The following is a 16973-nucleotide window of genomic DNA, read 5'->3' as shown; positions in this document are numbered from 1 at the left end:
GGAGGCACAGAGAGATCTGTCTGCACTCTCACTGTAGTTGTGGAATGAAGTGCAGCAGCATATGTCGAGATGGAGTTGTGGACAGCAATTTCGAGCCTCAGGATAACTAATGTTATGTGTCGTTTTCAAACGCTGCACCTCTTTTTCCTCCAACCATTTTGGGCAAGAATGAAAGTAAGAGGGGTGAAAACAATTGCAGTTTACGCAATGTGGGTTCATGTCACAGTCATAGGCATCGTGGTCCTTGCCTCCACAACGAGCACATGTCAGGGAACCACGACAAGATGTCTTTGAGTGGCCGAATCTCTGACATTGGAAACATCGAAGAGGGTTTGATATGTATGGCGAACCCTGCAAATGAGATAACCTGCCTTGATGGTGGCAGGTGCGTGGTGAAGTAAATGTTAAAACGAGGGTATTTGTTGGTAGTGTAACTCCATCTTTGCGAGTGGAGATCGCCTCACTGCAGAAACTCCTTGAGTGGAGAGACGGCGAAAATCTCTGACTGGGAGCGTTCTTCAAATCCCTTTCAACAATAACTCCTCGTGAAGAATTCAAGGTAGCATGGGGTGTAACCTCAATAGGTATATCCCCAATTGCCTTTGAATTCAAGAGGAGTTCACTGTGTTGGGATGTGGATGTTTCAATCAATATGTCACCAGATCAAAGTTTCTTTACTGACTTTGGAGAGCCAGCAAGTCCCTCTAGTCCCTTTTGAATAAAAAAGAGGGGACATTTGCTCTAAAGGTTTTTCCGAAAGAGAATGTAATATAAGAAAATGAGATGCGTGTGTTACTGATGTTGAAGATTGCTGTTCTGAGCATTCAAGGCGTGGTCGCTACCCATTGACTGTTTTTTTACAATTTTATTTAAATTTTTGGAGGATCCATAGGAAAAGGAAAAAATTTTGGTACCCACTGACCCCGCCCACCATGGAGCCCTACAAGGGGACGCACTACAAAGTCATGCAAGGACAATGCAGCAACACCAGGGTTTCGTGAGCACTATACCCAAACACCAGCATCAGGCACAATGTCCATAACACCCGTTGAGAACTTCCAACACTGGTACTTGGTTGACTCTAGCCCAAGTGGACCAGCCGATTGACCCAAGGGGGGCCACCCAAAGGCCACCCGTCTACAGGAATTCGAGACCAAATTGGTGTGTTAGGGTTGGACCCCTCAAACACCAGGATCCTCTCCTCCCCTTCACGGGTCGCCATGCACGGCAAACACGTGGGTGGATGTTTAGATCCCAGAGAAGGTAACCAGATAGAACAGAACCTTCCCTGGGAGGTCCCCTCACCACGTACAGGAATCCACACCGAGGGGAGGACTATAGGGAAGGCAGCTAGTCATCACCACCCACTGCCAACTCTTGGGGTACTCTTTTACCAATGAATAGTGGCATTTACCATCACATTACAATGCCCCCATGGCTGAAAGGGCAAGGATGTTTGGTGTGAAGGGAATTTGAACCTGTGGCCCTCGGATTATAAGTCGAGTGCCTTATCTACCTGGCCATGCTGGGCCGAAATTACTGACCAAAGTGACACTTATCAAACTCACTTTTTCTATGAAACAAGACTTATGTTAAGCTGTGTGCTTAACACAATGGTCTTCCATCATGCCTGAGAAGACCATGAAATCAAGTTTAAGAAAGCCAGGCAACTTAACTGATTGCCATGAGTGGGAATTACATTAAGTAGTGTCACTTTTAATTAAAACCAATTAACTCTTGCCATGGATAAGTCAAAATGTGCATGTTATGACCCTATACATTTACATTCAAGACAGTTCATGAATCAGATATTAATATTTTATAAGATTTAAGTTCGTTCTTTTAACTCACGCATCCTTTATTACACATGAAAGTTTTAATGTCTCGCATTCAAAATTTTAGTAAAATATTTATAACAAAGAGCATAGCAAAATCTTACCTAATAATCCAAATTTTAATAGTGTTTTAAGTTCATAATTCTAAAAGGAAATACTTTAAAAGAAAAACTAAATTTCCCTTAGTATGACACACATTTTCTCTAGGAATCTAGTTTATTTTTTCTACCACCCCTTGAAAGGTTAAGAAATTAAATATAAATTACTCACTAAAGAATATTCATTACTCAGACAAACCCTAATTTTAAGAGCCTTCAATTTTGTTTGGTTACAGAGCTATCAACAGAAAATAAGTCTTTTCCTCTCCATCCACCTTTCAGGCTATGTTAACAGTTCTCTCTTACATTTAATTTCACATTACATATAGCCATAGAAAAAGCAAGGTTTTCAACCATCAAATGATATTCAACAGTGTTGTGTTCTGAACAGATAGCAGTGAATATTACTCCTAGCACAATCAATGTTTCTTAAAGAAACTTCATGACTAGTATGAATGAATTTGTAATGGCTCTTGTCACACAGTTAGAAAGCCAGAAAAACTGCAAGTTAGGGAAAAATTGTCTAATTTTTTAGTGTTATTAGTCTATGTTCTATGGCATATTATTTAAATAAAAATTTACTGCATTACTACTGTTAGTATTAAAAAGTAGGATTAAATCTCAACAATTGATAACAAGAGAAAAGACTGGGTTAGTACTTTATGTTTCATATTTATTCATTATTATTACTATAATAGTACATGAAATGTAAAAACAGGAAAAAGTTAAGATCTGATAAGACAGGATTAGGTAAAATAGTCATAATAAAAATGTCTCGCAAAGCATACACACAAACAGCATGAGTAACATAATTTTACAGCATAACCTGATTTGATGCCAAGTTGTTTGTTTTACAACTTCATTGTGTGGATAGTAATCAGACACAGTTCAAAAGACAATAAAACAAAATTTAATTACAAAAAGATGAAAACTGTTACAAGCTTTAAGTAACTTAAGGTCAATTAATGCAGTTTCATGTTATAATTTGAAGTTAGTCCAGAATGAAAAAAGGGGTAATTTAGATTTATTTCGATATATTTGGTGATTACAAAATTACTCAAATTGGCCAATCCTATTCTGAGTTACAGTATAAAAAACAACAGATAAAATATAAAGTTTTACAGAAAAAAAGTACTTTTGAAATGTATTTAGGTTTAAGGGATTGCACAAAACATCTGAGAGCAGGAAAACCATTTTTAATCTAACATGAAAATTAATTTGTGCATGGTCTAATGAATACAAAATACTCAATATTTTCATGGATAAATCTCAGTTTATTAAACACACAATTTTTCTATGTAAAAGATTTATTAATGTTAACTGAAAGAATGGCAAATTTTGTGAAGGTATACACACTATATTGAAACTGAGAAGTATTAAATCTAAAGGCTTTAATACAAAGATGTCATGGGATCAAACTGGCCAAACTCGAGGAAATATTTTAAAAATTATTTTATCTTCCCTAGCATACAAATTGAAGTGTTTGATTTCAAGGTATTTAATGCTCGTCTCTAAAGTACAGAATTTATAAATTACTCATTATAATGTAGATGTCAAGGCAGGATCTAATTTTTATACCTTCCAATGTTCCTTGCTTATGGAGTGATAAACTAGAAATCTGACTGACAAAAAAAAAAAATTCCATAGCAGGTATTTAGTTTTAAAGGAAGATGAACCTCCCAACTGGAGTGTTCAAAAATATTTATATCCCACTTTGCCCTGCTCACAACAGAATTTTGATATGTGCATTGGAAGTTTGAATTAAATTCTCCTAGTTTTCTTTCCTTTCAGACGATTGCGTAGATAGACGTAGTAAACGGTTGGTTGATTTAGTGTTTTATAACACAAAGAAGCTAGTTTATCTGCTCCAAACATCTGGTAAAAAGTTAAACTTAAATTTAGTAAAATTCATAAAAGGAAATTTATGTAAAACAAATGAAAGTCAAAAAAAGAAAAAACATAAATAGCATAAAACCAATGTTTACATCCAGTCTACAACATTAAGAGAAAAACTACAGTAATTCAAGTTGTAAATGACTTTCTATAGTGTAACTGTAATAATCATAACTCACCAGGAAGACTAGCAGGTAAGTACAAAAACAACTGTCAGTCACCTGAGGTTAGCCTTTCCAGTCTTGGTTTCGAGTTATTTGACATTATGGTCATTTTCAAAAAGGAAAGTAATAAAAACATTTTAAAAGACGTGGAGCAAAATTATAATAATAACTCGCCAGGATGACTAACAGGTAGTTCAACCAGTAGTGTCAGTCACCTGAAGTTGGCCTTTCCAGTCCTGGTTTTGAGTTATTTAATGTTATGACCAGTTTCTAATTACAACTCAAACTAGATGAACTGATTTTTAAAAGGGAGCCACATTAAAAAGGTGTAATGTATAAATTTAAAAACAAATGGCATTAAAAAGATTAATGGCCTTTAAAAAAACTAAAAACATTACCAAGGTGAACAGCGTCACCATCACCAATAACACTGTCTAACGTTATGGACAAACCTTGGGACAGAACATGCTTAAAATGGTGCTGTCGTTGAGTCGTAATGATGACAAGAAAGTAAAATGTGGCTTATTGTAATCTGAGTGTTACACAAACTAGACACTGGTGCATCAGTTCCAGATAAAAGAAAATGATGAGTTAAAAAACTGTGACCAATGCGCAGTCTAGTTATAACAACTTCCTCTTTCCGACCCTTACAGAAGCAAGATGGCTAAAGTCCAATATAGGGTTTTATTTGGAAAAGCTTGTTTTCACGTTGCTCACTCCAAGTTGACTGCCAGCTAGCATGGAGCTGAGCCTTGAATATAGGACCGTATTCCATGTATGGTATGGACACAGCAGTAATAGTGCCAGGGCAGACAGACTTAGCTGCAGTGTTGGCGAGCTCATTCCCACAAATTGGTGGCCCGGTATCCAGAAAAACTGGGTAGAAGTAGATGTTAAAGAGAAATGGGCCAGTCAGTTTTGAATATTGGCAAGAACAGGGTGTGAACCAAAGTGAAGTGATTCCAGGGCTAGTAGAGAACTAAGGGAGTCAGAATAAATAGTGTAGTTTGAGTACTGCTTAGCTTCTATGTGATCCAGGGCAAAAGAAATGGCATACAGTTTAGCAGTGAACACAGAAGCTGCAGAGGGGATTCTGCACACAACCACTGAACCACAACAAACCATGACAGAGCTCACAGAGTCGCCTGACTTTGAAGCACCTGTATAAATAGAAATGGAAGGATGGTTCGAAAGATGTTTAACAATCAGGAGTGTCTACTTTTCTCAGATGTCTTAAAAGATAGAGCATGATATATCTTTAGCATAGAACAACAATCTGCTCCCCAAGTGGTGGAAGAGAGGACATGGAGGATGTTAAGTGCTCTTGTACATTTGCCCTGTAGCTGCTTACAGTTAAAGAACTTAGTCTCAGGAAGCACAGGCAGCACAACTTTACTGATAAGGAGTTCAGGATCAGGGTGAATACCCCATTGGCAGCAAAAGTGCATGCAAACGGTTTTAGAGAGAGAGAAGGTAAAGCCGTTTGCTGTGGTCCACTTCAGTAAACAGTTGAGGGCAGTCTGTAGCTGCCACTCAATATACCTCATGCTGGACGATTGACATGAGATGTGAAAGTCGTCGACATAGAGCCCATTTGCAAGAGTGAGAGTGAGTTGTTCAGTGATGGCATTAATTTTATATTGAAAACTGTGACACTCAGAACACAACCCTGAGGGACTCCAACTTCCTGTAGTAAAGAACAGGTAAGTGTCGAACCCACACGAACTCAGAATCTCTTATCCATTGAAAAATTAATAAAAATGGACAAATGGCCATGTGACCCCCATACATGAAGGTCTTGCAAAATGTCAAACCTCCTTGTTGTATCATAAGCCTTCTCAATGCCAAAGAATATTGATACAAGATGTCATTTGAGAAGACTTCTCTGATTGATGTTAAGTCAAATCAGGTGGCCCATGGTGTACCGCTGTTGTCGGAACCCACATTGGGTGGGCGAGAGGAGGTTGTTTGATTCAAGGAAGCAAACAAGACAAACATTAACCATCCTCATGAGCTGTCTTACAGACACATCCACTTTTCTTAGGAATATTTAAAATTATAAAGTGATGTTAATGAATATGGCCCTTAACCCTATCATGTTTGTTGATCAAGATTCAAACTTTCATTCAACTACTATTTTTTATGAATTTATGTCATTAAGTCTGGTATCAAATTGTAGATTATACTTCAAACGTAAATATTTAAAACCCTTACATATCAATTTTTGTGTCACATGGTATTTGAATACAGCATTGATTTAAACTAGATATTTGTGATGTAAAATACAAAGTATTTTGTTTTGTATGTATTAGAAACTTAAATTACAGACATTTAAAGCTAGAATATAAAATAAAAACCTCTCATCCTTTTTATATGATGTAATATTAGTAATATATTGAATTAAACAGTGTCCCCCTCTCTCACCTCCTTCATTTTTGGAAATGGTCCAATGATGGATGACCAAAAGTTTCACCATGAATAAGCATGCGAGGATCTGAAAAGAAGGCTAAAAATTGATCCTAATTTCACCAATGTCATTATTACTAGTGATGTGTCATAGGTATATGGTTGTGACCCTGAAACAAAACTTCAATCAGTGGAAATCTCCATCATCACTGTGTCCAAAAAAGGCAAGTCTGAATCAGATGTGAAGAAAATGTTGATTGTGTTCTTTGATGTTCGAGGTATTGTTCATCATGAATTCATACCTCACAACCAGACAATTAACCAGGCCTTTTATAAAGAGGTCTTAATTCTCTTGAGGGAGAAAGAATAAACTGCCATGAGCTGTGGGAGAATGGTCACTGGTTTCTTCATCATGACAACATGCCTTTAAACACTGTTGTGTCTGTTCAAGAATTTTTGGCAGAAAAACATTCCTGTGATACTCCTGATCTTTCCCCCGAGTAATTTCATTTTGTTCCCAAAAATCAAAATTAAGGGAAAGAGATTTAATGACATTTCAGTTATCCATAATAATGTGAAAGCAGAACTTAGCCGCATAACAGTTGAAGACTTCCAGCATTGCTTCCGAAAATGGCAAGAACATTGGAAAAAGTGTGTATCACCTGGGGAGATTACTTTGAATAGGATAGCATATAGTACTGATGTATATACGTTATTTTTCGAAATAAAAGTGAAGTCTTAGAATTTTTTGATCACACCTTACATAGAGCTCTGTTACTATACTAATTAAACTATAATTGATTTCTATGGTATGAATATAGGACTTTATTATTTTTTGGTTATTTAAATGTATATATAAAACCTAAAAGAAATTGTTTTGTTTAACCTCTTCCACGTACAAATTTCTTGACGCTTAGCAACCTACAACAAACAGCAAGCCAGTAGAAAGAGAGCTGTTTGCTTTACTTCTTTATTTACTATTAAATATTTAAGAACAAACAAGTTTAAAATCTTATTTATAAATTCTAATAATATATAAGCATATAATGTATTACAACTGAAATGTGAAATCTACAAAATTTCTTTATTATCAAAAGATAACCACTTAATTTCAAATTATTCATTATATAAAAGTTGTATGTTCATATTTCATCCTAAATTCCATGTTCTCAATTCTTTACACTTGTGATTAGAGAAATTACACTAAATGTTATTGTAAAAACATACACCAATAACTATAGATTAAAGTATGAAAAAAGAAAAATTTTCGTAATGCAGCTCAAAATGTTGCCACTAAATGTTTTTTTACTAAAAATAGCAGTGTATTAAAAGGAAGAGTTAATTAATTTAAACATAAATTAAATAAACCCAGCTAAACTCTACAATTTTAATAATAAACCTGAATGTTTAAGGAAAGGAATATAACCACCACAATTTCAAACCAAACAAAAACTTTAAACCAAGGCTAATCCACACATCACTTGAATGGGCAAATTTAACTTTGCCATTTTAATTTTTATGAAAACTTAACAATAAAACCACTATATAAATGAAATATACATTTTTAAATGCAATGATAATTTTTTTAATACTAAAATGCACATTTCATTGGATCACTGAATCCTAATACATTTTCTAAATTATTTTAATATGTAATTACATCATAACATGGCAGAGAAATTTTCCATCAACACCCTTTACTGGTCTTAGCTTATTACATTAGTGTGATGGTTTACAGAAATCTGTCTTTAGCCACTTATTACTGCTGTATTCTAAAGCAAGACCACTACCGTCTTTCTTATGGAGAACACAAAGTATGATAAAAAAAAAAAAAACATACCACATTACCAAACTATATATCAGCCTACCTCTCTCTAAGTTTTTGTCTATCCATATCAGTGGGTAAGGATGATACAGAGGCCTCATTCATATCTTCTATATTTCCACCACACACTACATTACTCTCTCCAAAATTGTTGTATGACACACCATTACCAGGATACTCTGTACTTGAGAGAAAACTCATAGCTCCAACTGAAGAAATCAAATAAAAGCTTTTCACTTAGCTAGAAGTTCTAATAAAATTAAATCATGGTAATTTTCTAATGTCATATTCATGCTTACTTGCATTTCTATTAACCTATTACTAAATCCAAAAAAAAGTATTTTATTTAAGTTTAGATATCAAATTTTGTCTTAATTTCTGAAATTTAAGCCTACCTAAAATAGTAAAGAAGCAATTACAAAAAAACAACTATAAAAAGATATTGCATGGACATCTAGAAAAAAAATTTCCAGGTACAGTTCAACATCTATGTTGTTACTAACTGGCAATAAAAAAGCAAATATATTGATAATACAGTTAAACTTATTCTCTTCAACTGTTCCATATATCCAATATATTGTCCTTCGTGTTTGCTGTTAAGCAAAAAGCTACATAATGGGAACCCCCTCATTGTTTTGCACCTGGGGCTGCATGTTGTTAAAAGACAAATCAGCTTTAACAATATGATTGCAAAATCAATTTCTGAATCACTCAAAACCTATCTTCCTTTTCTCACTCATTCATGGGTATTAAAGACTGATAGTTATGTATTCCATATAATGAGCAAAAAACTGAAAAACAGGAATATACCAAAGGAAACTAAAATAGTAGTATTACATTCTTTACGAGAATAAACCCACTTGAAATAAAAATGTATCTCAGAACAGCTGGTATGGGTATTAACACTTTTATTGATATGGAGAGAATAACGTTTTGACCTTCCTAGATCATCTTCAGGTTAGGAAAGAAAGAGTTTGCAAGTGACTGTTGCAGGACACATCTTAGGAACGAGAGTATAAACAAGTATGGTATTGTAGTAGGCCTTGCAGTTGGATGTGATAAAACAACACTTCATCAACATCAAATTTCCTCAAAAAAGCCATGGAAAAAATTATATGCACATACCTAGACCAACAACAAACAAACAATAAATCCCAAGATGCAACAAACTACAAAACCTTATAATGCTGCATATGTTCCCAATATCAGCAACAAAATAACCAACATTTGGAAAAAAAACCTGAAACAAAACACAACATTCCAGTACACACCAAACGTACTCAAAAACCAGGTACAAAATTGAAGTCCATACTATGTAAAAACTACACTGACAAACACAACACCAGCATAATTTATGAAATACAATCCAACTTCTGCATTGAAAAAACAAGAAAAATGGAAACTAGATTCAAAGGAAAAAAAAAAACAAAAAACACCTTCACACATTTTTGAACACTGCAAATCAAATAAACACAACCATAGAAAACACACAGACACTAAGTATGGAAACAAATATAAACAAATGCAAAATCAAAGAAGTCCTGCTTATACAGCAACTAAAACCAAAATTAAACCAATATAAAGGAACATCTTTATACCCAACTAATTAATAACCTAATATCCAATTGCAATGCCCCCTACAATCCCATACCTGTTTATACTCTCATCCCTAAGATATGTGTTTAGCAACAATCACATGCAAACTCTCTTTCTCAACCTGAAGATGACCTAGGAACGCCGAAATGTTCTCTCTTTCTTAATAAAAGTACTACATTGTTAGGTACATCCAATTTTTACACACAGCAGTGAATGTTGAACAACTTCACAAAAACTAAAGGAGGCTAAGAGCAACTGAGAATGGATGATACAATAAATGAAGAGGTATTGAGAAGAACAGGAAAACATAAGATGTGGTAACAGCAAGAAAACTTTAATTCCTGGTCACATAATGAGAAAGTAAAATACAAACTAGAAAATTAAAAGTAAAAGAAAAATTTGAAAGGAAACGAAGTAACGGTAGATCAATATTGACTTGTATCATTGGTTATAGAAAATGGATTAACCCTATCTCTACAGGTCTTCCTATAGTAACAAGTCAAAGGTCATAAAATCATATCTGTAAATTCATTGTTTTAATGAACTACAATTTTATAAACACGTCACTAAGTTTAGTATCAACTGTAGATTATAATTAAAATTTTATTATACATTAGTCAATTTCTTAATTTAAAGAAAAAACTTTAAAAAATTCCTAAATATTAATGTGTGTCACTTGGTATGTTGAAAGCAGCATTGGTTCAAATTAAATGTTTATGATGTCCAAATACAAAGTCTAGTTTCTTATGAATCAGGAACTTAACATTACCAATATTGACAAACTATAATAAAAGAACTTCCTATCTCTTCTTTTTACCAAGATAATATATTTTACAAATCAAGATGGTCCCATCCACCTCTTCTATTCTTGAAAATATTTGCATACATATACCTACTTTGCTCAAGGATTTGTACAACTGAAAATTCAGGTTGTCCATTTGTGATATTTTTAGACTCTGTGAATTATTTATGGGAAACTTTCTTTTCATAGTAGATTCCATGAGATAAGACATTAGTGAGCTTCAAAATTCAAACATTTATAGAGCAAAATACAGTTCAGTTACTGAACTTGATGAATTATAGTGGAATTCTGTGGTACTGATATTGTAATTCATAACTTATTTCAACATGTATATATAAAACCTTAAAAAATTATTTTTACATCTTTCACATGCAAAGTATGATGAGGTTTAATAAATTACAGCAACCAGCAAATAGTACAATGTTTGTTACAAGAGAATTTTATTTATTTATTATTCCATATTTTAAAACAACTGAAATTTAAGAACTTATTTTTAAATAGTAATAATGTAAAAGCATATATAGTATATTATAATTGAAAACGTACTTGTGCACTAAAACAGTGCCAAGACAGGTCACTCCATAAACCTAAAGGTCAGTTTTATATTATTGGATATGGTAATATGAGAACATATGCATTGCATCATTATAAAGTGTGGTGTTAGCCAGGCAAGGCTGAAAGGTCGATGCAATAAAAATACTAAATAGATATAAATATATAATATTATGAGACTGAATCTGTTCACACTAAACACTTGTGTTTGCACTATATGTAATCATTCTAAAACAAGAATAACTTATATCTAATTCCTAATTTTTATGGTAGTTACAATGCCGGTCGAATTGATCAAACCAATACCGAAAGACGACAGTAAAAATAGTTTTTCAACAAAAATATTTTCATAGAGTTATGGAAACTTCACATATGAAACATGAAAATTGTCTGATGCATACAAGTATATTTAATCTTACATTCAAAATTACCTTGCATGTTTGGATAGCCGACATTTGAAAAAAAAATCAAATCATTACAAAAACAGTTTAAAACTTTTAAAAAAATTGATATTTTGCATATGAAAACTTTGTAATGTTTACTTATAAGATGCAAACTTTTGTAAATTTAAGTTTATTACTTCAAAAGTTATAGCATGAAAACTATAGCAAGCATAAAATAGTTATGAGGTCAGTTCCCGGGACTAAGCCTGTAATGAGTGAAAAAGAAATACTGTATATAACAAATGATAAGAGCTTACAGAAACCACAAAAACTAACCTTCTACTAAACAAGGTACTCAGAGAAATATAAGTATCAAACACAGCTGTAAAAATCAACTACTATTATGCAATTTTGATTGAAATTTTCTTGAACAAAAACTCACTTGAAATATAAATAAATCTCAGAACAGCTGGTATGGGTATTAAATTTTATTGATAAGCAGAGAACAATGTTTTGACCTTCCTTGGTCATCCTCAAATTAATCTGATAAATAAATAACAAAATTATTCTTTTCAGGTTAACCTGAAGATGAAGAAGGAAGGTTAAAATCTTGTTCTTTGCTCATCAATATTAGTGTTAATACCCATACCAGCCATTCCAAGATACAGAAATTTTATTGCAAACATGTAAAAATAATAATTTTCTCACACTTTGGATTATTGCAAGATTTGCATACTATATATGTATTCAACAACATAGAAATAATTTTGATCTATTTCTCTGCAATGCTTTAGTACTGTACACTATGTTTCAAACCTCCTGAAAAATACAAGCGTCTTCTATAAAAGGTATGGCTAGGATGTTCTATACTTTAATAAAATTAAAAGTACAGTGATGACAACACACTGCCTGTTTTAACTGTTTACAAGTTACAGTAACAATATTTTGCCTAACTACAAGAATGCCACTCAACTGGTTAGGTTAGGGCGAAGATTGGTGTTTTGTAGCTTCACGTGCCACGTTTAAGACTTCAAAAACCAATTTTAATTACGTAAAGTCACCAAGACTAAAGACTAACACTAAATCTAATTCACCAAACCCACGATAATACCATATATATATATATATATATATATAAACTTACCCTCGACAGAAAACTAAGAAATAAACCAAATTAACACTATTAAGCAGTATATTTACAGTAGACTATATGCCTTAAACTTTATAAATCCAATTCACTTCGTTCTCACGACAAATATAGCAACTATTCAATGTCTACAAATAAGCAGTATGGCGTCAATAATATTTGCACTGGCTCAACACTAATATCAACAGTTGCACTATAACGCGCTTACCATGACGTCATTAAATAGTTTCTTATTTATTATTTTTACAACGACATCTGCAATACTGTGAAAAGTCTGAAGAAATCTATTTTGTTTCTGGTCATAATTACATGTGCCTTTCTCTCAAATAACAAACTCACTTTATCAGTGACATAACGTATCAACCATAAATCTGCATAAGGTATTTACTGATAACAATTATAATAAAAAATACAACAGGAAATTTATTGCTTTGGAGAGTTAATTCTTAAAATACTTATTATTAACTAAAAAAAAGTAGAAATCACGTACAATGACCAGTACAGCTTTGGGCAATGTCAGTTCTTATCAGTGCAATTAAGTACATGTTGAAACTTTTTAAGCAGCTTTGCTTTCATAAGACGTTTTCAATTTGTTTGTTAAATGAGTGCTATCTGTATTAGTCGTCCCGTAGAAAAACTTTTAATCGTCACTTAATAATGTCCCACGTTTGAAAGGATGAGCATGGCTCGTGTGACGAGGATTCAATCCCGTAACCCTCAGGTTGCAAGTCGAGCACCCTAACCACTTGGCGATACCGAGCCTGACGTTTTATGAATTATTTAATTGAGCAAAAAGCCAAACTGAGTCCTCAATTTAACTTTCGTTAATGCGAGAGCGTAAAACTCTCAAATAAAATTTTATAATAAAGAGTACTCTAAAGTATAAACTATAAGATTTAACATTGTTTAATTTGCTTGTGGTGACTTTTTCATATCAACATTGCTCTACTCAAATGCCTTGTTTAGTGTACTTGCTGTTAATGAATTTTTGTTTTTAAAGTGGTTTTCATATTACAGAATTTTTTAAGATTAACACAATCAGCTGTGATATTACGGAAGATCTGAACCACAAAGTTAAAAAACAAAGTCTGAAAGTCTCATCTCGTACGTACGAGATAATAAGTCATACGTTTAAATACCTAAACTATATAATTTTAGGGATTCTTTAGTTGATGTATTTGTAGGAAGTATTTTATAAATTAAGTGAGTTAAAGAGTTTGTTTCATAATAGTATTTCACATCAGTTTCATACTAGTTACTTGTTCGTCAGTTTGAAATTTCGTACTGAACACCTGCAAGTCACGTTGGTATTACCATACCTTGAATATTACATGGAAATAATGATAATGTATTTTATATTAAAATATACTTATCGTGAATTTATATGGGTTATATTTTCTGATTTTCCGTACAGAACCCTAAAAGTAGAAAAAATATTAAAGTCTGATCTATGTACGAGATAATACCTTCAATAGTAATCTTCGATTTAACGCTGTTTTGAACAGAAAATAGGACCATAGAAACCAGCTGCACATGCGTAAAATGCGCTATGTGCTGATTTTATGTTGTGGTTATTTCTGTGTAAATCCCAGTATTAATTACACTGATTTCAAAGTGATTACTATTCGAGTATATTGGGTACTTGTATCCCGTATACTTTAAATATTATTCAGTATAACAACGTCAACTACTACCAATACTATGTATTAAAAAGTAAGAACTATAAAAATAATAACAACACAATGATAAGAAAACGCTCTATATAATATAATCAACAGAATGTTACTCATACATAGAGGTGAAGAAATAGTATCAACAGGGTTTGTTTGTTTGTTTTATTTTTGAATTTTGTGTAAAGCTACTCGAGGGCTATCTGCACTAGCCGTCCCTAATTTAGCAGTGTAAGACTAGACGGAAGGCAGCTAGTCATCACCACCCACCGCCAACTCTTGGGCTACTCTTTTAACAACGAATTAACCGTCACATTATAACGCCCCCACGGCTGGAAGGGCGAGTGTATTTGGTGCGATTGGGATTCGAACACGCGACCCTCAGATTACAAGTCGAACGCCTTAACTCGCTTGGCCATGCCGGGCCTCAACAGGGTTCTAGTCATAACGTCACATTTTTAATACAGCATCTGCGACATTTTAGTAAAATTAATGGTCAAGTATACTGTATCAATAAAGCAAGGATGCTATTTATTGTTTGTCTATTTACGATGTGGGTTAATTTTTTTTTTTATTTTGAACCTAAATATAACAATTTTTGACAAATTTACAAGATATGTGGTTTTAAATCACCATTAATGTTATCCACGCTTAGATTTTCCTACATATTCTGTGTGGCGTGAAATAGGCTATTTATGTGAAGTTTACACACAAGATGAATAAATTATGATAAAATAATATTTAGAGCTGACAACTAAGAGTTCACGTGTTGGAAGATTGCATAGATTATGAAAGCACCAACTGCAGTTGTCGATTCTGACATAACAAATTCTCTTCTGAGAATAATGAAGAAGCGGTTTTCTATGAGTGTTTTTTTGCACTGTTTTTGATAAATGAATAACTGGTTTCACATCCTCTTTTTCCTTTTTTTTTTGTCTTAGCGTATTTCAGTTAAGCGTTGGACAATATTAGTTCGTAATTATCTCTTATGAGTATTATATATTGAACTATACTCTATTTTTGTACTGCAGGTTGGCCATCTTTTCTATCATGTGCTTCCCTCTTTCCACAATTATTATTACGCATGTCTTTCAGATTAGTGTATTGGCATTTCCATGATACCAACCAAGGCAATACACGTTGCTCAAGATAACTAGCCTATTATCTAGCCTTTTGTATTGAAAAAATATTATCAGCTACTTCGATGTTGCATGATCATCCAGAGTGTAAGCGTTTGTTCATAAAGGTAACGATAGAAAAGACTTAGGACTCGCTAAACACTTCGGAACTCTTTCCAACTTGTTCAATACCTCCCTTATACAAGCTGTTGTCTTCTTCTACTTGATTCGTAGAACCAACACTGAAAAACATTTTGATCCAGATAAAGCATCCAAAGTAGAATCGGTTTTTGGCCGTGAGAAGCCATCCTTTTTTGGGACGTAGTTCACCTTCGAGTAATCCACCCTGAAAGTTGTGAAGCTATCCATCTTCTTGATAAGTACAGTAGGAGGTGCCAAGGACCAACAATTTTTATCATTCCTTGTTCCACCATGACTTCTATCTATTTAAAAACGTCAATTTAATTTGCAAGTAAGAATCGACTGGCTGATTGATGATTAGGACTGTATCTTTAGCATAAATCTTATTGGTATTTTATTTGTTTGACTTTAGTAATTAGGTCCACTAGAGGATGTATCCTGATATTTTGTGAGTAAGTTATATAATCTATTGCATTGGGCAGCTGTACAGTCTTTACAGCTCAGGTCATACAGATCTTGTAAGTGAAATTAAAAGCTGCCCTTATGTGAGGACTTATACTTCCTGTATCTTACATCAAAGATATTACTGCTGATGCTTTTTAATGTAAAAATACTGTTTTTACAGGTTCACATCTTGCAGTATTTGTTTCATATTTAACTATATATAATCTTAAGGTTTATTGTATTCATAATTCTATCGATGACATTCTTATTTTTTAGGCCCACAAGAGTTCTATCAGCTGAAGTATTTGGTTATGTTATGGCCCAGCACTAAATTATACTTATACCTGATGAATGCTGATATGAGTATTTAAGTTCTTGGTTTAATGACAACTATACTACTTGTCATAGGACGTCTGGTGTAGCAACTTCCATATCAGGGATTTTCTTATCATAGACCGTGAAGGTTTCGATACCCTTGATGAGCAGAGCACAGATAGTCCATTGTGTAGCTTTGTGCTTAATTACAAACAAAAACAACTTAAGCTGATGATTTCGTAAATTCTAATGCTTCTCTTCAGTCATTAATCTGCGAATTTAATGTACCCAATTTCAACTGCTAACTGAAACGTTTCATTTACACACGTACACCTTTCTACTTTAGCCTAATTATAGCGTATATAAAATGGTAAAGTGCCAACGAATCTATCATTTCGTGTACAGCATTCTAGTAAGATAGCTGAACAAGCCTTTTTAAATATTACTCAAGTTCGACTAAGATCTGTGCTTTCCGTCATAGATCATTTTGGATACTTCTTTTTATTATGTCACACTAAAACAACTGGGATAAGAAAATGCTTAATGTCTTTAAATGTGGTTCTTTCAAATAGTCCACTTTTGAA

The 16973-nt window shown here is 33.4% G+C and overlaps 1 protein-coding gene across 4 annotated transcripts in view; it reads right to left on the bottom strand.

Annotated features, from left to right (window-relative positions):
- The window catches only part of LOC143235116 (RNA-binding protein 5-like), a 49462-nt gene extending 36561 nt beyond the window's left edge, over positions 1–12901 (bottom strand). For 2 of the 4 annotated variants that reach the window (XM_076472940.1, XM_076472942.1), the window contains exons 1-2: positions 12699–12900; positions 8265–8430 (exon numbers count right to left, since the gene is read on the bottom strand). In XM_076472940.1, the coding sequence (XP_076329055.1) occupies positions 8265–8422 (158 nt within the window). In that variant the 5' untranslated portion in view covers positions 8423–8430; positions 12699–12900. Of the gene's footprint in view, positions 1–8264; positions 8431–11165; positions 11202–12698 lie in introns of those variants that run through there. The other 2 variants (XM_076472944.1, XM_076472941.1) reach the window with 2 other exon arrangements.
- Between the last annotated feature and the right edge of the window lie 4072 nt (positions 12902–16973).

This window comes from Tachypleus tridentatus, chromosome 12 (genome assembly GCF_004210375.1).
Source record: "Tachypleus tridentatus isolate NWPU-2018 chromosome 12, ASM421037v1, whole genome shotgun sequence".
Lineage (NCBI taxonomy): Eukaryota > Metazoa > Arthropoda > Merostomata > Xiphosura > Limulidae > Tachypleus > Tachypleus tridentatus.
This window is presented reverse-complemented; position numbering and strand designations above follow the sequence as displayed.